A 25,606-nucleotide genomic window follows, 5' to 3' on the forward strand; every position below is an offset into this window, starting at 1 on the left:
GTTACATTTTATGAAAAGTAATGTTTTTTTTGTTTGTTGTTTTTTTTTTTTTGGAGCAAAATAAAGACAGTGATTAACATTACTGGAAAAGACTAACATTTGAGACACAAGTTACAATCACTCATCAAACATGAAGCTGCAGTGTTGTTTTTCTCTCTCTAACAAGCTGCTTGAAATTGTTAACTTTTCATGCCAAAGAAAGCAATTATTTTTACTTGTTAGCTTTCTAACTGTATAAGTGTTGAAATTTAAAGAAACATAAGCATAAAAAAAAAAAAAAAAAAAAAAAAAAAAAAAATTCAACTGAGAAACCATAATCACAACAAAGGCATTATGATAGCAAAATGTTTATTATGATAACAAAATGTCTATTTACAGCACACCACCCTGTTAGGAGGTGCACTCATTTTGAAGTCATTAAATAAACAACTCAAATGTCATTAAAAATAAAAGGGTTTACTTACATACTTTCAACATTTTAAAATTTGGACAAAAGAGATATGATAGGATACAAATATGCAGAGAAGATGAAAACAAAAGGGTGCCAGCAAAGTTCCAAAGAGAAATATTACAATTGTTATTATCAATTTGTAAAATGTGCATATAAAATCCATAGATCTAAATACACAATTCATTTTAAAAATCATAGAACTTAAACATCTCCCCTGGAAATAAAGGTAGGCTAATACAAAAATAAAACCAATTTGAAAAGTCCACATCCATCTGAAAAGACAAGCAACATCTTATTAGAAAGGCAATTATTTGCATCCCCTGCCTGACGACATTTAGTCTATGTACACACACAATAATCCACAGAGATTAAATTGGTTTATATCAGTGTGCTCCCTGGCTGGGTGAACATAATGGGCTAGTTTTAACACCTGTTTTAGTGCTTCCAACTAATCTTTAGCTTAGGCTCATTTTGAACCTCTGAAACTAGATCCAAGGGTTCGGTCAGATAGTTTTACTGCTTTCTGAGTTACACCGAAAGAAGATAACATTATCTATCCTTCCATGCTGGACAGCACAACGGTGCGATATAGGAAAAAGAAATTAAATATCAGTACAGATGGTGTATTGCAGCAATTGTGCCACATTTTATTCCTTCCTTGTGCATAAAGTCCTGCTTACAAAACGAATTATTGCACTTTGAATATTAAAATCCAGCATCAGAAAGTAACCAGTGAACATGATAAAAGCTTAAAGATCTGAAATTGGGTCAAAATATGAAAAGAAAAAGAAAGAAAAAAGCTGAGGTAAACGTAAAACCCCTTTCATGATTTTATGATCATTTTGGTGCAGTTAATCCACACCAATAAAATGTTTTCCACCATTACCTCCACTCAAAACATGCCAACTAAAACAAATACAAAACTAATTCGGTGCCAATGACAAAAAAAATGGTCTCACCATGAAGACTGCATCTTGTTTTTTGCTATGAAATGTCTGGTTTCATATCACTCATTCTCCATTAACTGTGACAGAGACACATGGACAGTGTGTGTAAATGATTTCAGTCCGTCACTTTAGCAGCTTCGAAGTTGACTGCCAGTTTCCTGTGTTTCCGCTTGGAGGCCGAGCCAGGCGTGTGAGGATTGGCGTTCTGCCTGGGTGTCTTGGGTGTGGTTTTATCTGCTAGCTCATGGGTGCTGATTGGTGGGGGGGTCTTCGGGGCTGATGGGGCCGAAGCAGCCTGTCCACTGCCCAGAGCCTGACTAGAATTGACTGAGCTGCCTGACGCTTGCTTTGCCCCTTGGTTCTTGGTTCTGCCTGAAACTCGCTTCTTGGTCACCTAAAGACACAAATGGCATGTTACAGCTCCAGTGGTATATTAGGGTAAAAGGGTCAATGGCAAATAAGTGTGTCCATGACACTCTTTGGTCATGTTGGTTTCATATGATTATGAAAAACATTTATATCAATCTCAAGAAAAGCTTAAATTTAACAGCTTTAAAATATCAAGTGATGTAAACATTTTCATAACAACAACGTGAATACATCTAAAACACTTTTAAATATAGTAAATAGGAACTTTTTACAAACACAGAATAATTCAGAATAATAAATATAATTGTTTTTCGGTAGTTGCACCACATGACATTTTACAACCTGAACCCTGACTTGTCATAAAGAGATAAAATGACTTGATATTTTTAAAGACTTGACATTGACACACGTGAATGTCATATTTCCTGTTTTATGTTTTTTTTTCTTTGCATGTTGGTTGCACCACATGATTTTTTTTGTCAAACCACATGACTTTGATTAGGTGGAAAAAGATCAGGTGCAGGTATAGACATTTTTAGCTGGCAGAATAAAGATCAGTGTAGTCTGGTCATGAGACTGGAATATCTAACTTCAATACAATAGATTGAAAAATATTTACATGCGTGTAAATGTTTACAGCGTCCCACTTCACTCTGTAACAAGCAGTGCAACCGACTGTATATTTCATTAAAATGCATTTTGTGATGTGACAACTTGATGTCTGAGAGAGGATAATGTGCAGCTGGTATCTGTATACTGAGTATTGAATGAGTATTGAAACAGTTTCAAGTATTCAAAATCGATATGCATCGAAAAATCTATTAAGTCCTCCTCACCTGGAGGGGAACAAACTGGTTGTGGGATCCACTGGCAGCTGATGGCGCAGGGGCTCGTGCTCCAGGAAAAGTACCTCCATAGAACGGCTGCCCTTGGTGGGGAAACTGCATGCCCCAGTGAAGAGGTCCAAACCCTTGTGGGGGGATCAGAAGACCACCTGTGAAAATAATACATCAGAACAGTGTAAATGCAAGTACATCTGCATTGGAGGAACAGGATTTAACAGAAAACCAACAATGCAATGACTCAGACCTGCTGGCTGACCAAACATGGAGGGGTGAGGAGCAAGAGGCCTCATCTGCTGGACTCCAGGGAATATGGGAGGAGGCAGTGGGAAAGAACCCAACGAGTTCTGCAGAAGACCAGAAGATTTCATTCAGCAATGAACAAAGACCAATAAGCACTAATGCTGTATTCCATAAGGCACCTTCTCATGAAGCACATACTTGATCATACCATGAAAAAAGACATGTAGTACTATCATATATTGAATTCTACAATGTTTTGATGAGCTAATACAATTTTGACAATTTTTTAGTGACAGTTACCAATCGTTGAAGGGCAAAGAGAGCAGCTTTCTCTTTGGCTTCAGTTTCAGACTGACACTGAGGACCGTGAACCAGCAGACCATTAGACAACTTCACCTGACATACTGTCAGACTCTATAGAACAAGAAAAAGAGCAAATGAGATGGAAATATGAGTGAGAAGGATCACTAATCTTGCATATGGACAAATTTGTGCATGAAGTCTACGTATGAATGTTTTCACAAAACAAATCATGATTCATTGATAACTTTTAAGCAAAAATTAATTCAAAATTTACAAAAGTAGCAACTGAAACCACATGTACGCAAAGATCACGTATTCTGATATTCTTAATATTCTCATGTTTGTATTTAATTTGCTATAACTGGTATTTGTCATAACTGCTTTTTTAATTGTGTTCATTGTTCAAAATGTCACAAAAAAAAAAGGAGACACACAGAAACAGTATTTAAATGTTTTCAAACAGCCATCACTTAGTAAAATATGTGTGAGCACCAAGTTATAGTTTTCTCTGGGCATATGACTAAAAGTATGACTTTTATTGGTTGGCCAGTTTTATTCACAGTGCAATAGAAAAGATATCAGAACACCTCAACATGAAAATATATATTAAAAAAAAATGTTGCACTGATGGCATGCAAATGCAAGTCTGAACAGATGCATTAATGGTCGTTCATTCAAATTAAAATATTACATTGAACATTCGTCTTGGTGTTAACAGACCTTTAGACTGATTCTCATGTGTGTATAAATACAAATAATCCACACAATTCTTAGTGAATCAGATCCATTGTCTTCCATCGTGCCTCTGAAAACTGCACCCTTTATAAATTCCATCTATATTTCATATTTCTATCTAAATCTTGATTTAACTTTAACCTCAGTTCATGAATCCCTGTACAACTAAAAAACACAATACTCAAGATTAGACACATGGGAGTTTATAAGATGGACCAACCTGTCTGTTACGGAGGAAGGCAAACTCTGGTGGTCCCATTCCAAGCCCCATGCATATCCGCCCGAGTTCAGTGGCCATGCTGGGCAGGAGGGGAGGCTGTCCAGCCAGAGGAGGAGGAGGAGCAGTTGGAGCTGGGGCGTCAGCCTGGGGAGTGTTTATCCGAGCAGCTGAGGGACAGACAACACCCTCAATTATTCACTGTGCATATCTCAAGGTGTAAGAATTAAGCTTCTAGTCTTAGAGATTGATTCTAGTTCTGATTGGACACATGCAGTACCTAGTTTTTTGCTGGAGCGTCTCTTGCTCTGCAGTTGGGTGTTGGGGTTTGCTGAAGTGGAATCAGGGGCAGAGCTTGTTCCAGAGCTGTCAATCTTCAACATTTCTTTCAATACCAGAGTTCCCTTCTGCTCAAAGAAAAAAATACCAAAAATTTAAGATATTAAATAAATATTTTTTCACTCTTGTGTGTGAAGAAACATGGACTACGCACCATGGCAAAGGACTGTGGGGAAAGAGGCTCTCCGGATTGGTTCTTGGGTTCTTTAGGCAGATGGTGCTGGGCAGGCTCAGGATCCTTGGAGATCTTTAGATTGGCTATAAGCTCCTCAAACTCTGTAGATGCCTATAAGCAAATAAATAAATTACATCATTTATCATAACTAATAAAATATACAGAAATGCATTTTAAAGTGATTCTTCATATTCATATCACAGTCTGCAAGATTAGGCCAGCATGGCACAACTGGTATGCAGAAGGGTAATCATTGCTGGTCAAATAGTGTGAAAGAGGAATATGCATTTATTTTAGATGGTTGTGTATTGTAGACTGGCACGTCCTCTTGACTCGGAGTAATCTTCAGTCAAGCAGTCGGTTTTATTTAGAAATGAGCTGAATGGGCAGCTAAGAATGGATAACGGGGTTGAGGGTGGGTCTTGGTGGCTTTTTGATTTATAATAAGTTAGGTCTGTTTTTCAACCCAGAATACAAGGTGCTCATGTCATCCCAAATCTGTATGAATTTTCTTCTGCTAAACACAGAAGATGATATTTTGAAGTATTTTGGACCCATTGACAGAAAACCACAGTCATACAGGTCTGGAATGACATGAAGATGAGTAAACCATCCCTTCAACATTCTACACACAAACCACAGATGACGGTACCTTATTTGAAGGCCCCTGTCCGAGAGCCGTATTCAGATCCTCATTTCTCTTCAGGAGTCTAATATTGCCACCCGAGGCCTGCAAAATCAATAAACACTTATTAAGCAATTAGTAAGAAAACCTGACATTACAATAAAAGATCATGTATAAGTGTAAAAGATCATTATATTGTATAACTAGTGACAGTGATCAGATGATGGTTCTTGACAGCTGCGGTGGTGTATGAAATATGAAAACATACAAGTTTGTTGGAAGGGTCGTTGCCTTGGCTCTGTTTATTTTGTCCCTCCAGCTGGTGCTGAAGTGGCATCGGTCCACAGCTTTTCCCATCCTGTCAGAAATAACACCAGGTAAACGTCATACACCATATATAACAAACAATGCTATTTTAGTGTCATTGCTATACTACTTTAGCCTTCACAACTAACTGAAAAAAAACATGTTTACCTTTTTCTATATTCTATTTTATTTCTGTAAATTTATTTCAATTAATGTACATTTAATATTTTTAGTTTTAGTTAATGATAACAACACTGATAACAAACAAGCACACAGAGTAAGAGAGAGTACTTACATTATTTTGCCAGTGAGCTGGTGGTTTCTGGGGCATTCCTGAACTCTGAAGAGACTGCCATACATTACTGAACTCCTTCTCATTGCTAGAGCCCTACAGGAACACACATGCAAAGGTGTTTTAGTGCATTACGGACAATCTCCAGAGCAGAAAGCTTTATTAACCTCACACCCTTCATACCTTGTGTTGGTTTTTCTGGTTTAGGGCTTTGTGAGGAGAGTTTCTGTTGCCCTGAGTGTCAGTCCTGAGATTGAAACTTTGTCGGCCATTCTGCTGCTGTCAATAGGAAATTCAACACCGTCAGACTATCCTCACTTGAACAACATACTTCTCTTTGCATTATTGAAGAGAAACCTGTTTGGCACTTCCTACTTCTACTTTCAAATGACTTTAATATAATTACTAGGGCTGGGCGATATATCGCATTCGATTATCACGCGCATTTCGTCAGTAAAGACGGTTCCCTGATTACCGCTAAATCGCCATCACCTGCTTTCAAATGGAGCGGCATTTAATAGACAGAGCCGTAGTTCACTGACAAGCTACGCAATATCGCGTTAATTATCGAAGGCGATTCATCTGCGATAATGAACGCGATATTGCGTAGCTTGTCAGTGATCTACGGTTCTGTCTATTAAATGCCGCTCCATTTGAAAGCAGGTGATGGCGATTTCGCTGTAATCAGGGAACCGGCTTTACTGACGAAATGCGCGTGACAATCGCATGCGATATATCGCCCAGCCCTAATAATTACACCATAATATTAAGACCTAGAGGAGTTAAAACCATCACAAAGCCATGCTTAAGAGATATTGGACTCTGGAACAACAAGCATAAAGGAAGATCTTCACCCATTAAAAATCTATGAGTTAGTCTGGAGTGGCCTATCAGCTAGCAGAGATTCAACAAGGGCCTGCTTATGAGGGATGAATGTGTGGCCATTACCTGCGTAGGTATAAACGGTGAGCGTGGCGAGTGATTAAGGCCACCCAGCTGGCTCTTGTGTGTGAGATGAGATGAGGACGAGGGCTGGGGTTTGACGATGGCAGTGAGTTTGTGTGTGCCCTGCTCCTTCCTGCTGCCATGGCTCAGGTTGATTAAGGCACTGGGGGGCAGTCGATAGCCACGCCCAGGAGAGCACCTGCACACAGAGCACACGCATTCAGTCAAAATCTTTAGATGTTCAAAAGACGGAGAACTCCTATTACTATGAATGGGAGAAAGTTCAACACGCAATATTGCGGAATAAGTCCCGCCTTCTAAATAAAAGAGCCAATAAAATTCTGTATAAAGCTTTTAGGTCACTTAGAATTTTCTAGAGCTCATGTTGTCTAGTGAAATTTTTTGGAAAGATATTTTTGCAGTGTTTTGTTAGCAGAAAAATCCAAAAAACTCATTAAATAACAGTACAACCCACTGAAGAGATGTAGGTCTATCCCTCACAACCTCGCTTTCATTCCTGTTAGAAATCAAAGATGGCGATGCTGGGAATAAGGTCTATTGGTAGTCAGTGTGTCAATGCGGCTGCTATTAAAAGCTCCGGTTGCTATAGAAACAGTCAGTGTTCTGAGATGCGCACTTATGACTGCACATGCACATTAGCTGGTCCAGCCTGAAAAATGCTGTTTTTTGTCATGATTTGCACGTTTAGAAAAAGTTTATGAGACAGCTGTCAGATTTCATTGGCGATTTCAAATATGACATTTATTTGTAAGCTTGATGAACAACTTTGGAGAATTTGATTTGATGTTGCTGCCAGAGAGGCGTTTCAAAGATGGCTGCCTTTTGATTCAGTACAATCACAATTACTTCAGTACAATTTTCTGCAACCATTGCTCCAGTCTTCTCTGGTCTCAGGCAGTTATGCTGCTTAAAGGGGACCCATTACTCCCCTTTTCACAAGATGTATTATAAGTCTCTGGTGTCCCCAGAATGTGTCTGAAGTTTCATCTCAAAATACCCCACAGATCATTTATTATAGCTTGTCAAATTTGCCCCCATTTTTTGTGTGAGCAAAAATATGCCGTTTTTGTGCCCCCCTTTAAATGCAACTGAGCCAAAACAAAGTTACTGGGTTGTCCTTTTTCCACATTTTCTGGGTTGGTAGATACACCGGGGACCCAATCATAACACTTGATATGATATGTCCCCTTTAATATTTCTTGTGGAAACCGTGATACATGTTTTTCATGATTCTTTGAAGATAGAAAGTTTAAAAGAAAAGCGTTTATTTAAAATCTTTTGTAACACTATTTGTCTTTACTGTCACTTTTTAGCAAACTAACAATACTCCCCAAACTTTTAAACAGTAGAGTGTGTGTATGCATTTTCTGGAGAATATTTCAACATTTACATTTTCCATTCCAAGCAAAAACTTCTGTACCTGACAGTGAGTCCTCCAGCAAACTCCTCATCAAACAGCACTTCATATAGAACCTCAGCCTCACGTTCAGCTGATGGACCAGGAAAAAGAAAGAATTAAGAACAAAAACGAAATGCAGAAGGATGCCAAATAGTTTGTGTTGGCTTTTACCTCCTTTGATACCAATGACAGTTCCTCGAAGGCCAAGTGGAACGGAGAAGCTCTCTCTCACATTGACCACACGGTCAAACAGATGATACTCTGCATCAGGATCTGGAATGACACCGAACTGCTGCTCCAGAGGCTGCACAAACACACACACGTTTACTTATGTATCTAAAATGTGGACATTCCATAGAGTTCTATTGTTATTATATACAGCTAGTTATAAATACTATAACCTATATTTTAATGACATGTGTCTCATATACTTCACATACATCATACACGTATACAGACATTATATACAGTGACACACATACCCTAAAAAGCAGGTGGGGCTTCACAGTGACCCGCACTTTCTTGTTCATCTTCTTTGCCTGTCAACCAGAGAAATCAACACATCAACATAAGGACAGGAACAACAACTGCGATTGTTGAGGTTCTAGAGGTGTGTATGTGATGCTCACCTTTGTTTTCTCCAGCTCCTCCTCAATCTTCTCAACAATGCCGGCATCCAGGATCTGCAGATCACATGACGCTCTGGAGGTAGAGCTGACCGGATGGGTTTTCAACCAGCCCTGTATCTCCTGGATCTTTTCAGCCCTTTTCATTCAAAGAATTACAAATAATAAACAGTCACTGCTATCATCACTACCAAGTCTGGCATACTGAAAATGTATGTTCTACTGCTTGTCTAAAACTGATTAAAAACACACCCATTCTCATCCTCTCCAGGCCAGATGTCATCTTCATAAAAGACATCATCGTGGCTGTTTCGTGCTACATAGTCAAACACCTCTGAAAATCTAAGAAACAAAGACAAAAAAAAAATGTTGAAATATCCGCACAAAAAAAGGGGCAACCACAGACACACGCACGCACAACCTCAAATACACATACACACCTTTCTAAGTATTCAGCCAAGAGTTCCTCTACAGCAGCAGAATAGAGCCACTCCTTCTCTGTTCTCTTGGTATAGCCAGGAACTTCCTCATTCTTCTTGTTGAACTTGAGATTAAGGCCCACATTGACTTTCTGCTCTCCATGAGGACTGAAAAGAGCCAAATTAATTCAAAAGCCATTCATTTTTAGTCAAAACTGTACTGTATAGTTTGTTAATGAATTAAAATAAAATTCTGCAGATGAACCAATATTAAAATTGTGATCGATAACTGATAAATGACCAATATTGTAATTGTATACTATCGTGTCTAAATAAAAATCAAACACTAAAAACTAAAATCCTTGTAAATGATACATACATTGCTATATAGAGCAGTGTTTCCCAACCACATTCCTGGAGGCACACCAACACTGCACATTTTGCATGTCTCCTTTGTCTGACACACCCATTTTAGATCTTTGAGTCACTACTAATGAGCTGATAACCCTAATCAGGTGTGTTTAATTGAGGAGACATGCAAAATGTGCAGTGTTGGTGGGCCTCCAGGAACGTGGTTGGGAAACACTGATATAGAGTATGATAATTGATATTCATTTTGAGATCTGCTAAAGATTACATTTAACAGTGTCATTAAATCATTAGTGTTTTTAAAGATTAACTTTAAGTGAGTGTTAGATGATGGCAAAGATCATCTAAATGTAAAAACAGGGGAAATGAGCTGTACAATTAAATATCTAAAATCAACCAATACCAATATATTTAAAAAAAACAAAAAAAAACACTTATAATATTGGCCGATAACCGATATTAAAATACTATACTATTTTGTCTAAATAACTAAATGTCAAACACTAAAAACTAAAATAATTTTAGATGCAAAGGATATTCATTTTGAGATTTGCTAAAGATTACATTTAACACCATTATTAAATTACCAAGCGCAAACTTTAAGTGAGCGTTGGATGATGGTAAAGGTCATCTTAAAAAGGGGCTTTCGCACCTGGTAGTTCTAGGAACTAGACACCAGGGTGGTTCCCCCAGGGCCATTTTCCTGGTTGCATTTGCACTACCAGTAGGAACTATGAAGTGACATAAGCTGCTCTTGTTGTCGTGACTTTTGTTTTGACGGCACTGAGAACGCCAGAGCCTGCAGCACTCACATTCTCCGTCTTCATTAGTTTATGATTTGTTTAACAGCCTGTCTAATATCTATGTTATTAGATAGAACTGTTATACAACAGAAAGAAGACAGTATATGAAAAAACTTTAGCGTTTGCCGTGTGGTTGATGTCTAATGTCACTAGCTGAGCAGAAATACAATCATGTTTCGCTTGGTCCCCTCAAAGTTGGGTAGGATTTTTTTCTATAACTCAAGAGGTCCATCTATAATTGTTTTCCATGTCTGTAGAGTTAGTTTGTGTAGTAAATATATAGGCCATAATCTGTGTGTGTACATGGCTTTTTAAAAAAAAATGGCAGGTGCCGGTGTTTTGCGTGCATTTCGGCGAATCAACACTAACATTACTGGTAGTTCCTACAGTGCTGGTTTAGACCCTACTTTAAAGTAGGAGCTAATTTAGTTCCTCCAAAATGAGTTTCTAGAACTAAAATCATTCCTAGTTATAATAGGGAATATGAGAGTACAATTAAATACCCAAAATTATATGTATGCGTGCATGTGTGTGTGTCAAATTTATTAACATTTTAGATGGATAACTAATCCTAGATTCATTGAAATAAAATTGCTGTTGAGATTGACAAATATAATGCTTTTAAATGAAAATAATTCAGAAATTAAATGTAAACCTAGGATCTATAATTGGTTAAAAGTGCCCTTGATTCAAAAATTGAATTTACCTCGGCATAGTTAAATAACAAGAGTTCAGTACATGGAAAAGACATACAGTGAGTCTCAAACCCCATTGTTTCCTCCTTCTTATATAAATCTCATTTGTTTAAACGACCTCCGAAGAACAGGCGAATCTCAACATAACACCGACTGTTACGTAACAGTTGGGGTGTACGCCCCAATATTTGCATAATGCCAGCCCATGATGTTCCCAACATTATAAAAGGCATTAGACAAGGGCAGCCAGTTAACGTCTGGAGCTGCACACAGCCGAATCATCAGACTAGGTAAGCAAGAACAACAGCGAAAAATGGCAGATGGAGCAATAATAACTGACATAATCCATGATAGCATGATATTTTTACTGATATTTGTAAATTGTCTTTCTAAAAGTTTCGTTAGCATGTTGCTAATGTACTGTTAAATGAGGTTAAAGTTACCATCGTTTCTTACTGTATTCACGGAGACAAGAGCCGTCGCTATTTTCATTTTTTAAACACTTGCAGTCTGTATAATTCATAAACACAACTTCATTCTTTATAAATCTCTCCAACAGTGTAGCAATAGCCGTTAGCCACGGAGCACAGCCTCAAATTCACTCAGAATAAAACTTTAACATCCAAATAAATACTTTACTCACATAATTCGAAGCATGCATGCATGCATGAATGACGAACATCTTGTAAAGATCCATTTGAGGGTTATATTAGCTGTGTGAACTTTGTAAATGCGCTGTAATATAGTCGACAGCTCGTGTGGCAGGGAGCACGTGATTTAAGGGGGCGGCGCCGAGTGTAAATCAGTGCATTGTTAATGATGCCCCAAAATAGGCAGTTAAAAAAATTAATTAAAAAAAATCTATGGGGTATTTTGAGCTGAAACTTCACAGACACATTCAGGAGACACCTTAGACTTATATTACATCTTGTGAAAGAACGTTCTTGGGCACCTTTAAAGATCTGGATACTTTTTAAAAACAATGTATAGGGAGTAAATTGAAATTATGAAATAAATAAAATAAATATAAACTATGAAGTATGCACTGTTTCGTTCAAAACCTGAATTCCACTGACTTTTTTTTGGATCCTCTTCCGATGAAGATGCTACCGGAGAACCTTGAGACGAGGTAGCTGGTGATACCAAGGCGAGAGGCGAGCACATACCCGGGACAGTACTTCACCGAGTATTTCTGAATGAGAACAAAAGACTATTGATCAAATCTGAAACTAAAAGCAGTACGAAAACCTTGACCAAATATAATGTTAAAAATATAAAACACGATTCAGTCACAGAGTATAGAGGACAGTGGGTAATCTTTACAGACTCAAGACTTACATGTTGGTTCTGTATTAAGGCATCAAGTTGAGGTTCACATGGTACAGAGAAGACTACTCTGACTCGTCCCTCACTGATGACATCACTAGAATCTTGCACCTAAGCGAAAAGAAAACATCCTTCATAACTGGCATTTAACTACTGGAGATAGTCCAGAGAGCACAAAAAACAAAACAAAAACAACTGTACTTACATCACCCATTGCACCGTAATATGGGTTTCCAACCATAAAGACAGCAGTTCCTGGAGGAAACAGCTCCTCCAGTGTCTTGAAGCGCGCCAATGACGAATCAAAGGTTTTGATATCCTGAAGTGCAAAAAAAGGCCATACTCAAAACATCAAGACAGATATGAGGTCATGAGATATTTTTGATATAATATATATATAGAAATAAATAAATGTGGAAAATATAATGTCTTGAAAGAAGGCTCTTATAGTCACCAATGCTGCATTTATTTAATCAAAAATACACTAAAAACTATTTTAAAATGTGACTTATTTCTGACATGGTAACTGAATAATTTGCTGAAAAATTGTATAATATTCCACAATATTACTGTTTTTATTGTTTGTTTGTTTTAAATCAAATGAATAAAGGCTTTCAAAAACATTTTTAAAAAATATTAATTATTCCAAACTTTTGACTACATTTTTGTGCTGGTGTGAATATTTACCTTCACAATGGTCTGGTATGGAAAGGGCAGAACCTGTTTGGCAAACTGCTTCTCCAAATGGACCGATCCGTTCTGACCAATGACATACTTCCTGCCTGTCAGCAGCTGGACGTAAACTACCACATCTGTCTCATTGATCACAATGCCTTTTCGTCTGCTGAAGCTACAACCCAGACACAATGATATTTTACATATGGACACTGAAACAAAAATACATACACATTCAACCTGACAGAATAAAAAAAAAAAAAAAAATGCAAATGTTTCTAAAACTCTGAACATTCAGAGCTTATATTAAGACTAAGACCTAAAAATTGTGGTCTACTTTATAGCTTTTTCTGAACAAAAAGCACCCAGTTAGACAGGAAGAGACTGTGTGCAGAACCACAGCAACCATCAATGACACTGGCCTCTGGCCTCCATCAACAGTGCTTTAGAAAAAATTGAGACTAAGATCAGAATGCATGCCTAAACTAAACTTAATTATTATTAATATACTAATTATTTAGTACAACTAAATTTGGTTTTATATTCGGTACAAAAATAGGTATTAATTATTTGGTACAACTCAAAACAATAAAAACAGGATGTACATTTCTGCATGGATGTCTAGTTTACTTGCTACTAAAATGCTCAAACTAAAAACTGTGTATCTTTCAAAGATCTGATGCCTCAAATCGAATTTAATTGTACAAATCCACTGGTTAGTACAGAACTTCTCCAGTACCATACTTTGTTTCTGTGTAGACTGATGAAAACCTGGAAGTCACGTAGCAGCCAGCTAATCGTTTGCGATTTGGCAATTGCCATTTCTGTGTCCAGTATGTACATCAGATGGTCAGTGAATGAATCAGCTTCATTACTGACGCAATATTCTTGTTGATAAACTTGTTACAAATGACAAATAATGTGAATAAAAAAGGCAGCATACTGCTCTGAGAGGCCTTGCACTTCTTTGACCCACTCCTTCTGCTCTTTATCAGTCAGATGGGTCACTTTAGTAGGCGGTGGAGTGTTGTCCAGATACAACACCTGTGATCCTGAGGGTTCTTCTAAAAAAAACCTACAGAGCAAGAGGGACACTCTTAACACACTAAAAGACAGAGTTTGAGTGAGCTTTATCTGACATAAAATAATCTTGAAATATCAATACAACAAACAAACTTACTTTGTTTCTCCATCTGAAACAGCTATAACTCGAGCTTCCATCAAATGGGGCCAGTTCACAAACAAAGACTTTCCAAGAACCAGCGCTGCAACATCTTCCACCTGCAATAATGAGAAACACACATATTAACACATTACCATAAAATAACATAACTTTAAAATGTAGTTCAGACAGTCATATGTAAGGCATTAAAATTAAACAAAATCAAGACTTGATGCCTGAGGGGACAAACTGCCCACCTGCTCCACCTCCTGGGAGGCTAAAATCTCCAGAATCATGTTCTCTCCTCTGCTGCTTTGTTGAAACACCAATACTCCACTTTTCTTCTTATAAAACTGTGAGGAATACAGCAGGAAATCTGCATTAATCCTGTGCTGATCTGACAATCAACTTATTGGGATAGTAAGCAGTTCTCTGCAGACAGAGGGGGTGAAGATTGTTTACTTTATGACGGATATGCTGTAACGTGGGGAAGCCACAGAAATAAAGCGCTCCTCTGTCAATCCTGCGGCCAACGTGATCCAGTGATACACGCCATGCATCCATTGGGATTGGTGTTTGCCTAAAAACACAAACACAGTGGATGTGACTTCCAAAAGATAACAAATAAGTACGATAAGTGTCGACATTGTTCAGAGTGAATTGATCTGAAGGGGATGTCTTAACTAGTAAAAATCATAGTAATGCATGTATTAATAATAATAATAATAATAATAATTTTATTGTTTGTATTACAATTATTAAAAGTGTAAACACCACAATAAAAGCATGAGGTATTATTATTAACAAAATAATTAGAAATAATTAGAATTTATATGTTAATTTGAAAGTTAAAAGAGTAAATGTACATACAATAGTGTGACCATTAAAATGAACGCAATTTATTATTAATATGATCAGTAATAATAAATAACATTAAAATGTATCTGTTAATTGGAAAGTGTAAATGTAAATACAAGTGTGACACCATATTAAAATGAATGCATAATTTTATCATCAAAAATAATCAATAGATAAATAATAGAAATGAATTCGAATTAATAGATAAATTCTTAAGTTTCAAATGTAAATTTGAATACAAAATAGGGCTGGACGATTAATCGAAACAAAAATTCAGAACCTCTAACCGACGTAATTTTCCCATGTCGGTTATTTCGGTTTTTTAATCCTGTTAATAACTTCCCCCTTAAAAACATAACTGCGTGTGTAGCCACGTGACTCCGCCCAGTCCAGTCAGTGGCATAAAAGCAAAACACGGAGGTGAACGCCGGTTCAACACATAGTGATGGCGCGCGAGCGGTGAGCGGTGAGCCTTGCGTCTTGACTAAACTTTGTCAGTTGTATTTGTTTTATGGTTTGGACATTCAAGCGATTAGACGATCGGATGTGTATTATTATATCGATCTACCGCGCTCGCATAGATATATACATATATCTATGCCGCGCTCGCGCAGCTGCATGTGGCACGAACACTCATACAAACAGCTGCGCAAAACGTGAAGATCGCGCGCACACAGAGGAACGCAGAAACTTGTTGTCAGCGCTGTCCTGTGATTTATCACTAAAATAACTTAGAAACTCAAAAGTTATAGCATCTATTTTTTTCTACTTTTGAAGGAACTATTTACAACCCACAGCTTCACAATTAATAGAGAGACGGTATGACTAATTCACAAACGCAATCACTACTGGTAATGTGCTAATTTATCTTTATCTGATTTACAACGAGCAGAAATCTGTAAGAAATTTTACGAACCATAGATAAAATAACTGCTGATAGTGAGCTATGATGTCAGATCACTCTTTCAACAGGAAAAAAAATATCCCACCTTAATAGTCAATCATAGGCTATTTACAGTGTAAACCTTGTCAGTGAACTATGAGGGCAAAAAAAAAAAAAAAAATCAGAAATAAAATAATCGTTCATTAATCGTAATCTAGGTAAAATGTTCAATTAATCGAGGTTTTGATTTTAGGCCATAATCGTCCAGCCCTAATACAAAATTTAAAATGTATGTAAACTGTAAAGTATTGAGTGTAAAAAAGTGTGACATCACACAGCTTATTATTAAAAACAATAATAAATAATAACAAATAATTATTAGAATTTATAACTTTAAAGTGTCAAGTGTAAAGTGCAAATACAAAAGTGTGATTACATGTTAAAATGTGAACGGGTGAAATGTACCTCAGCATGCAGATTCAACATGAGACCGGGCGGCAGGACATACCTGACATGACAGTGAACGATGTTGGGGAAGAGTTCGGGGAGGGAGGAGCTGTAGGCATAGTCCAGCTCTTTATCAAAGCAGTAGACCGCACACTCAGTATGTCTGTTCCTGGCCTTCTCCGATGGAGTCAGTTTATGAGTGTAGGGCTCCATAGCAGCTAACAAGCATTTCTGAATGCAAAGGCAGACATACATATCATGAAAGTGCACTAATAGGGCAGATGTTATGGCAAGATACACAGTGAATGCAGAGGTTTAAAGCACCTCGTCGATAAACGGGATGAGCACCACGGCTTCCCACTCCTGCTGTTTGCCGTTCAGGTCTGTTTTGAAGTCTTGTGGGTAATACTCAACAATGGGTGAGCTCAGTGAGGTCATCAGATGCTGTGAAGGACAGACAGTCAGTGAATGACAGTGAGTTTCTGACAAACATTCAGCGTGACAAGGATGTGAAGTGCGAGCGTCACCTGGTAACACTGTGGAAGAAGGTCTTTGCTGGCTGATGGCAGGACGCCCAAGAGCTGCTCGAATGGCATGAAGGGTTTGGCCAGATCAAAGGTCAATTTGAGACTAGAGATGTTTCTCACATCAGAGAGGAAGGGGGCGTAGTGGTACGGATAATACCTGTAGTGATACAAGAGGATTACAACTTCCCTTTAAAGCCAACAAATCAAAACCAACCCAACTGAATTAAAGTTACCATGAAATAAAAGTTGACCATTCTTATTTTTTATGGAATATTGCAGTGTTAATTTTAATGATTTATCCATGCACATATTTTTTTTTAAATTCATGTGCCCTAATCAAACCTTAATCAAAATCTGCTCTGAGTTTGGGTCATTTATAACACTATAGCAATTAAATTTTTTTCACTCTCTCTTAGCTCACCAGCTCCAGGACTGAACTCCATGGTAGTAGTAATGCAAGATCCACTGGATCCCCTCCACGTAACACTTAGCCTGATTGGCCAAAAACTCACTGCAAGATTAACACAGAGAAAATCAGACTTTTCAGAACTGTTCATTCTCAGATGCACAGAGAAATCATGCATCTTCCATCCTTTCCAAATTTGAAATGAATGGACACTCACTCTGAGACGACTTCAACATCCATCTTGGTCATGTAGTAGGTGCGCTTATACTGTCGAAACTCTGTTTCAAACATGTCATCATCCTCACCATCCTCCTCTGCGCCTTCTAGTGCATTGCGGGAAATATTAAGCCTTATTTAGAAGCTGAATGCTTTAAAAAAAATTAAATGTCTGCTTGCACTTCATTTTACAGTATATGCACTTGCAGAGTACTTACACAAGAAAGTACTGAGTAACATGAGGTAATTATTTTTTAAGATTTAAGTTTGGGTTTAGGGTATTATATTAAGTCCATACACAGGACTATAAAATGAAGTGCTAGCCAATGAACTTAGGGTTTCGGTTTGTGTACCTCTTCCTTGAGCGCTGTGAGATTCTCTGACTCCATCAAGAGCGGACAGACAGAGAGAGTCATCTGAAGACTAAAAAAAAGTAAAGGGAACACTCAAAAATGACTCTTATTATTCAGTTCAATGTATTGTTCAAACCTGTATGACTCACTTTCTTGTGTGAAACACACAAAAAGAGAATTTTCACATGGAAGCTGTATTTTGTTTGTGCTATGATATGGCTTCATAACACTCAATATGCATGCATGCGTGCGTGCGCATATATATATATATATATATATATATATATATATATATATTTTTTTTTTTTTTTCCCCTATAAAAAGATCTTTAGTCAAGCACTAAAATGAATTTTTTACCAAAACACTAAAGCCAAAATTAAATTTTTCATTTAGCCAAAGACAAAGAAAATTACGTTTCAGTATTTAAAGGGATAGTTCACCCAAAAAAGGTGGTCTCACCCCCCATTTACTACCATAGCAGAAAAAAAATATACTATAGTAGTCAATGTGGGGGTAAGATCAGTTTTTTTTACTGACATTCGTCCAAATATCTTCCTTTGTGTTCAGCAGAACGAAAAAATTTATACAGGTTTGGAACTACTTGAGGGTGAGTAAATGACAGAATTTTCATTTTGGGGTGAACTATCCCTTTAAAATTTCTGGTCACTGACATGTTTACCTGTTGTAACTTATCTAGGTTTTGCACAAAATAGATACTGACACAGACAAAACACGTCAATGGAGAAGCACTGTTAAACTGCACTGTTTCGGTCAATGATTTGGTCAATTACCCCTCCAAAACTATTTAAAAACAATTTAATTTTAATATTTTCATTGCCAAAATTTCAGTGCATCACTAGTTCTTTTTTGTAAACTGCACAGAAAAAAAATCTAATAAAAGCACATCGATTTGCAGCAACGACAAAGTAAGCCATGCATGAACAAATAATAAATTTAGGCCTATATATTTGGTAATATTTTACAATGGGGTCTCATTATTTAACAGTTATTTTATTTATTACATTAACATTTATAATATTAACAAGCATTTACTAACATTAACTTACAATGAGCAATACATTTGTTATTGTATTTATTAACCTTTGAAATTAATGTAATTGTAAGGTTAATGAAGTTAATGTAAAGTAATAAAAATACTTGATACATTGATAGTTCATGTTAGCTCCATTAAATATGAGCAGATATTTATTAGTGCTCGTTAAAATTATGATTAACTAATATTACTAAATGCTTTGTAAGTATTTTTTATGGTAACTAATGTACTTAAAAATTAGAACCTTTTTGTAAATGTTACCAATTTTTTTTCTTTAAAAAGATTATGAAGGATCAGCTAGAGAACTACACAAACAAGAAAAGAGCAGTCAGCACTGCTATTGCACAAGCCAAGACAAAGATGCTCATTCATTAAAGCCCCATTCATGAAGAGACAAAAGTGGTGAAAGCAGAAACAGTGGCATATGACTCAAATTAGACAATGGCAGCAGCACATTATTCTACTGCATGCATGTTTACTTTAAAACACCATGGTTCTAAAAGAAGGACAGGCTCATTGTTTGTCATGATTTTAAATGTGTACAAGAACATACGAGAGGAATAAAAACCACCTCATACAGTGTGTTTGGGTGTGTCATCCATCTGACTACATACTGCTGATATTCACCTTACTCTTCTTCAAGTCTTTGACATCAGCCTCCTCGGCTGCCAGCCCAGCTGCTTCATTCAGGTATTTGTTCCCCACCTTACTCTCAAACCACTTCAGATCCACAAACACCTCACTGAAGTGCTCGCGATCAAACTGAGAACAGAGAAGAGGATGATGACATGGAGTAAGAGCTGAAGGGGTGGATTTCATGTAAGTGTAAGTGTCTGCCTCATCTACTTGTGATTCAACTGACCTAAATTTTTATCTCCCATAGAAAGCAATGAAATTAATACATTCAAGGTCCAGAGAAGAAGTAAAGGCACTGTTAAAATAGTCAACGTGACTACAGTGGTTCAACCTTAATGTTATGAAGTGACAAGAATACTTTTTGTGCGCAAAAAACAAAACAAAATAACGACTTTATTCAACAATTTCTTCTCTACCCTGTCAGTCTCCTACACAGTTGAAGCAGTGCAACGCTTCCGTGTTTACGTCCAAATGCCGGTTCTGTATTTGCCAACGCTGTTTACATGAGCAGCACGATGCATACGTGTGATGCTAACGCAGGAGCCGGCCAATACAGAGTCGGCGTTCTGACGTAGAACACAAAGCTCTGCAATGTGTCTTCAACGTAAACTGCATTGGAGAATGACAGGGTAGAGAGGAAATTGTTGAATAAAGACATTATTTTTGTTTCGTTCACTGTAGTCACATTGACTACTTTAACAACGGTAATTACGTTGCTTTCTATGGGAGATTAAAAAAAAGCCTCTCGGATTTTATCAAAAATATCTTAATTTGTGTTCCAAAGATGAACAAAGGTCTTACAGGTTTGGAACGATATGAGTGTAAGTAATTAAAGGGTTAGTTAACCCAAAAATGAAAATTCTGTCATTTATTACTCACCCTCATGCCGTTCCACACCTGTAAGACCTTCGTTAATCTTCAGAACACAAATTAAGATATTTTAGTTGAAATCCGATAGCTCCGTGAGGCCTTCATAGGGAGCAATGACACTTCCTCTCTCAAGATCCATTAATGTACTAAAAATATATTTAAATCGGTTCATGTGAGTTCAGTGGTTCAATATTAATATTATAAAGCGACGAGAATATTTTTGGTGCGCCAAAAAAAACAAAATAATGACTTATTTAGTGATGGCCGATTTCAAAACACTGCTTCATGAAGCATCGGAACAGCAGATTCGATACACTGATTCATTTGTGCTCCGATGCTTCATGAAGTCATGTTTCATGCTTCATGTTTTGAAATCGGCCATCACTACATAAGTCGTTATTTAGTTTTTTTTGGCGCTCCAAAAATAATCTCGTCGCTTTATAGTATTAATATTGAACCACTGTACTCACATGAACTGATTTAAATATGTTTTTAGTACCTTTATGAATCTTGAGAGAGGAATTGTACATTGCTCCCTATGGAGGCCTCACTGAGCCATCAGATTTCCATCAGAAAATTAGCAAGCCATGTTTTTCATACCGTTTAAAACTAAATGAACAAACGTGAAAAATATTAAACCCTGTTGTTCACTTACATGCATTTGTATGGCATATATTACACACCAAACAACTGAACAATAGTGTATTGTGAATATTTGATATGTCACCCAGCCCTATTATAGCATATTACAGAAGAGCACAATACAGTGTAGTATCATATAGTACAGTACAGTAATCATACTTGTCTTTCTTGCACTGTGAAAATAATACTGGTTGTGTATTACTGAAAATGCACTGACACTTTTTATGGAAGAAATACCAGACACTCACATCTGACAACTTCTCGAGGTACTTCTCAAAGTGGGCAAGGTTGAGATGACCATTTTCATTCAGGTAGCCTGATGAGACGACAGTGATCAGCACTATTTCAGTATTACAGTACCATCACAAAGTCACATGCGCTGTGATCGGCTGGTGGACTGACTCACCCCCCAGACTGGGCAGCACGCTGATGTAAGTTCGATAGAGCAGCGGCAATGCATCATGATTGATGTGCAGGTGAGGAAGATGAGGGATGAAGTCATTCCCCACCAGGAAACCCATCAGAACCCAGTCATCTATGATCCGCTCTAGGTCATACTCAAACGAGATCTTATTCTGATGGAAATACATACATACATACATAAAATGACTCAGCGCAGGTCATTTTGACTGCATATTACACTTGACATCTTGCAACTGAGGCAGTATGACTTGTCATATTCATTTAGCTTTGTTTTGACATGAATTGTGCTATACGAGTTCTCACCCTGAGCTCTGAAAACTCATAGTCAATGTATTCCCTCATAAGGGAGAGATGGAGCAGGTGAAATGTCGTCTCCTCAGGAGCTGTTATCCTACAGACCGGAAAAACTCATTATAATGGGACACAATAAACTTTTAATCTTGACACAATGAAAATGCCACACTCACCTCTTTTGTGACTTTTTGCCTCCGAAGCGTACCTCCTCTCTGAGGAGAGAAAAATGAGGCTCATGGCTAGTCAAGCCAAGCATTATCTACAAAAAAAAAAAGGAGGAAAAAGACAGCTTAAAATCAATACAAACAAAATCAGTATGATCATGACTAAATTCTCTTTATCATACACCAGTGTACTCACCAGGTCAGCATCCAGACCATAAAGGCAGTGTCTTGTGTTTAGGTTATGACCCGGTTTGGAGCTCTCAGAGCGAATGAACTCCATGATCTTGTGCTCTCCTTCACCAGGGGTCTGTGATGAAATGGTAATCAAAAAATCTTCACAGAAACACACACACACACACACACGACACAAAGATCTGAAGTCTTGTAACTCACCTCATGACCAGACAAATACACGTTCACTCCCTGCCATGATTTGTCTGTGGACAGTTTATTGTGAACAAAATATTTAAGCTGTTCCTGTAGCCTGGCCATGAAATCCGTTCCTACAGTGGTCAAGAAAGAGAAACACATCTATCAGAACATTATAGATCAGGGTCCACCAGAGAACCTCCCATAACAAAAAAACAGATCAAGCAATCCAATTTGGGATTTCAAACCCAACCAAACACAAAATTTAGATCTTAATCTGCTTGATTTTATCCTTTTAAGGTTCAGACAAATAATGGTATATAACATCACTAGCATGAGAGCCATAAAGATATCTATAATAAAGCAGCATGAGAGCAATAAAGATGCACACGAACCAGGAGTGATGCAGTTAGAGTCAAATCTGGCCTCTGTGGGCAAAACTTCACCCTTTTCCAAGGCCTTCTTGATTTTCTCCTCGGCTTCTTTCGCTGACCTTTAAAACAAAGAAAGTTATTACATTTTCATATTATTATTTTCACACATATTCATTTTCATGCCGATTCAGTGCTCAAGAAACATTTCTTATTATTATAAATGTTGAAATCTGTTGTTTTGCTTAAATATTTTTGTGGAAACCGTGAGCGCACTGGCATAGAGTGGAATATTGAGTGGAGTGTCACATGCTCTGCTTATGATCAATTTAATGCCTCCTTGCTGAATAAAATGTATATTAATTTCTTTTTTTATGATTTTTTTAACTGATTTCAAATTTTTGAATGCCAATCTATGTGGTGTTCCGCAGTAATACAGGTTGTTAGTTGTACAGTAGTATCAATCTATGTAAAAAGCAATGCAAAATAAAAAAAAATAAAAAAGCATATTAAAAGAATTTGACAAAAAAAACTTTTATATTAATATATGTCAGAAAACGTCAAATAAAAAAATCCTAAAAGCAGCCTTCCATATTTCAGTCTAAACTCAAATGTACAAACATGCTGTGTATGGGTCTTTGCTATACCTGAATCTTCTCCCACGCTGCTGGTTCATCTTGGCCCTTGGTGCGACTCCATCGACAGCCATGAAGAACACTTTCCTGGGCTTAATTATGCGAAAGAGCACCTCCAGGTAGTGAAAAATATCAGCAAATATCTTTTCTTCAGAAATACGGAAGTGTACGTCCTCATCATTGGGGTGGGAACACTGGTGGATGATGCCATTCATATCTAAATATAGGTTGTCAAACTCTGGGATCTGTGATGGGGGAGAGAACATGAGGCTGGTGTAAATTTGACAAAACATGACTAATGTCATGAACAATAATGTAATTTTGTAAAAGTGTAAAGTAAAAAAAAAAGAAAAAGACAAATACATAAAAGCAACTTTTGAGACTTGTATCACTGTGTGTGTGTAGATATATAGATAGATAGATAGATAGATAGATAGATATAGATAGATAGATGTCAGTGTTTAGTATAAACACAAGTGTTAATCTAAAACTAAAAAAATAAATTAAAAATTGTTTTTGTTAATTGAAATACAATATAAATAGTAGATGAAAAACCTAAGTTGAATTAACCTAAGTAGTTAAAGCTATATATATAAACTTACAAAATAAAACAAAAATGCTAATTAAATAAATAAATACTATAATAGTATAAATAACACTGAATAGTATATAGTATAGTATAAATAACACAGTCTCCAAAGAGTCACAAGTGCCCAAATCAGTTATCATTTTATTAAGTTAACCACATTAAATGCAAATTATTAATGCATTAAATTACAAACAAATGCTGTTAGTAACTAGCAGAATACAGGTTGTGTTTCGAAACCTTTTGAGCTGCCAAACTAGGGAGCAAATTTGGGTTTTTAAGGGCGCGTTCCGATTAACAGTCAGAAATGTGGCAGACTAACGTTAGATACTTGAATCACCTTCACCTGCTAGTCCTCACAGCTGGCTGGTTATTTAGCATTTGTAGATCGTTCGAAAGCGCTTAGGATGCTTAAAAATGCTGTCTAGTTAGAATGCTCATTAGGTTTTGAGACACAACCATTATAGTGTACATAATACAAATAATGTCAGTATAACAAAAAGATAAAATTTCCTCTATACATAACATATTTATGGTGGCGGGACAGTAAAACTACTGTTTTTGTGTTTGTTAAAAGGAAAGGTTTGATATTCTGTTCAAAGAGCAGTAAATGATTTCTATGCGGCCTGTTATATTTAGCCAAACTAGCTCACCTGATGTTCCTTGACAACTTCACTTAGACATGGATACCGCTCCGATATCCATCGATAAAATTTAGGCACTCCCATCTTCTCGTGTAACTCTTTAAATAACAACAATGAAAAGAAAACCTATACAGAAGCAAATGTGCGCAGAATTTCATAGAGGGATGTTGCTAGTCGGTTTTGTTTCTGTATGAGCTGTTACTGTCCAGCCAATAAAAACGTCCGTGTGGAAACTCGCATGATGTAACATCTTGTAACACCGTTCCTATCCTCATTAAACAATAGAAACATAATATTAAATTAGATAAACCTCATGGAACTAGCACAATATATATATATATATATATATATATATCTGAAAATGTACAAGTACATTAAAATTATACAGCTAGAGATGACTAATTTTGATAACTGTAAGAAAATACCCAAGGACTTTACGATCAGCACACCCTTCCGGTAGAAACAAAATCTACCACTAGGGCTGTGATGCAATGTGAGAAAAAAAGAGGCCATTTGACACGACAACATTCCGTCTCTCTCTTGACCAATGATAGGTGTAATTCACCAGCACATTCTGTAAATGTAACTAATCATTTAGTGCTTACTATGACACTTATATGAACTAGAAGCATTAAAGACCCCTGCAAATCATTAAACATATGCAGTTGATATCCATTCGTCCTTCTGCATGTTCTAACATGATGAATTAAGTTGGCGTAGTTATTTCTGTCTGCTGCGAATCACAGTCAAAAGGTGAAAGGCATACAAACCAAATGCATGTGTAATGCTTTTTCGCATGAATACTGTTATTTATATGCATTAACTAATATATAAATACTTTTTTTTTAACATCTATTTTCTTATTTCTCAAAAGAAATTACAATATATTTTAATATATTATCTAATCAATATTGTAATATATTCATTATAATATATATATATAT

The 25,606-nt window shown here is 36.8% G+C and overlaps 1 protein-coding gene across 4 annotated transcripts; it reads right to left on the reverse strand.

Moving 5' to 3' along the window:
* Positions 1-331: 331 nt before the first annotated feature.
* Positions 332-24,912, reverse strand: xrn1 (5'-3' exoribonuclease 1). Of its 4 annotated transcripts, XR_007180744.1 has the most exons (43): positions 24,672-24,905; positions 23,445-23,677; positions 22,822-22,919; positions 22,451-22,560; positions 22,254-22,364; positions 22,067-22,152; positions 21,903-21,990; positions 21,583-21,751; positions 21,425-21,492; positions 19,656-19,790; positions 17,975-18,044; positions 17,623-17,728; positions 17,421-17,510; positions 17,000-17,156; positions 16,797-16,916; positions 16,534-16,703; positions 14,747-14,864; positions 14,542-14,637; positions 14,303-14,403; positions 14,066-14,197; positions 13,135-13,297; positions 12,653-12,766; positions 12,460-12,558; positions 12,198-12,313; positions 9,276-9,422; positions 9,088-9,177; positions 8,839-8,974; positions 8,692-8,748; positions 8,381-8,513; positions 8,231-8,300; positions 6,793-6,988; positions 6,028-6,123; positions 5,848-5,940; positions 5,515-5,604; positions 5,274-5,351; positions 4,601-4,732; positions 4,388-4,514; positions 4,111-4,277; positions 3,153-3,266; positions 2,857-2,956; positions 2,604-2,761; positions 1,411-1,792; positions 332-723 (listed from the first exon to the last, which is right to left on the reverse strand). XR_007180744.1 is itself a non-coding variant. In XM_048162619.1 (42 exons), the coding sequence occupies exons 1-42, from the start codon at positions 24,744-24,746 to the stop codon at positions 1,514-1,516; spliced, it is 5,085 nt and encodes a 1,694-aa protein (XP_048018576.1). In that variant the 5' UTR covers positions 24,747-24,906; the 3' UTR covers positions 332-1,513. The 4 variants fall into 4 exon arrangements, 2 of the variants coding, with proteins under 2 accessions (XP_048018576.1, XP_048018575.1); XM_048162619.1 differs by having other exon boundaries at positions 332-1,792; positions 6,028-6,120; positions 24,672-24,906; XM_048162618.1 differs by having other exon boundaries at positions 332-1,792.
* Between the last annotated feature and the right edge of the window lie 694 nt (positions 24,913-25,606).

This window comes from Megalobrama amblycephala, linkage group LG17 (genome assembly GCF_018812025.1).
Source record: "Megalobrama amblycephala isolate DHTTF-2021 linkage group LG17, ASM1881202v1, whole genome shotgun sequence".
NCBI lineage: Eukaryota > Metazoa > Chordata > Actinopteri > Cypriniformes > Xenocyprididae > Megalobrama > Megalobrama amblycephala.

Coding starts and splice junctions, on each gene's coding strand:
- xrn1 (XM_048162618.1), bottom strand. CDS start 24,746: ATGGGAGTGCCTAAATTTTATCGATGGATATCGGAGCGGTATCCATGT. Junction 8,975..9,087: donor CCTGGAGAGGATGAGAATGG/GTGTGTTTTTAA, acceptor TTGAATGAAAAG/GGCTGAAAAGATCCAGGAGA. Junction 8,749..8,838: donor AGGAGCTGGAGAAAACAAAG/GTGAGCATCACA, acceptor TCTGGTTGACAG/GCAAAGAAGATGAACAAGAA.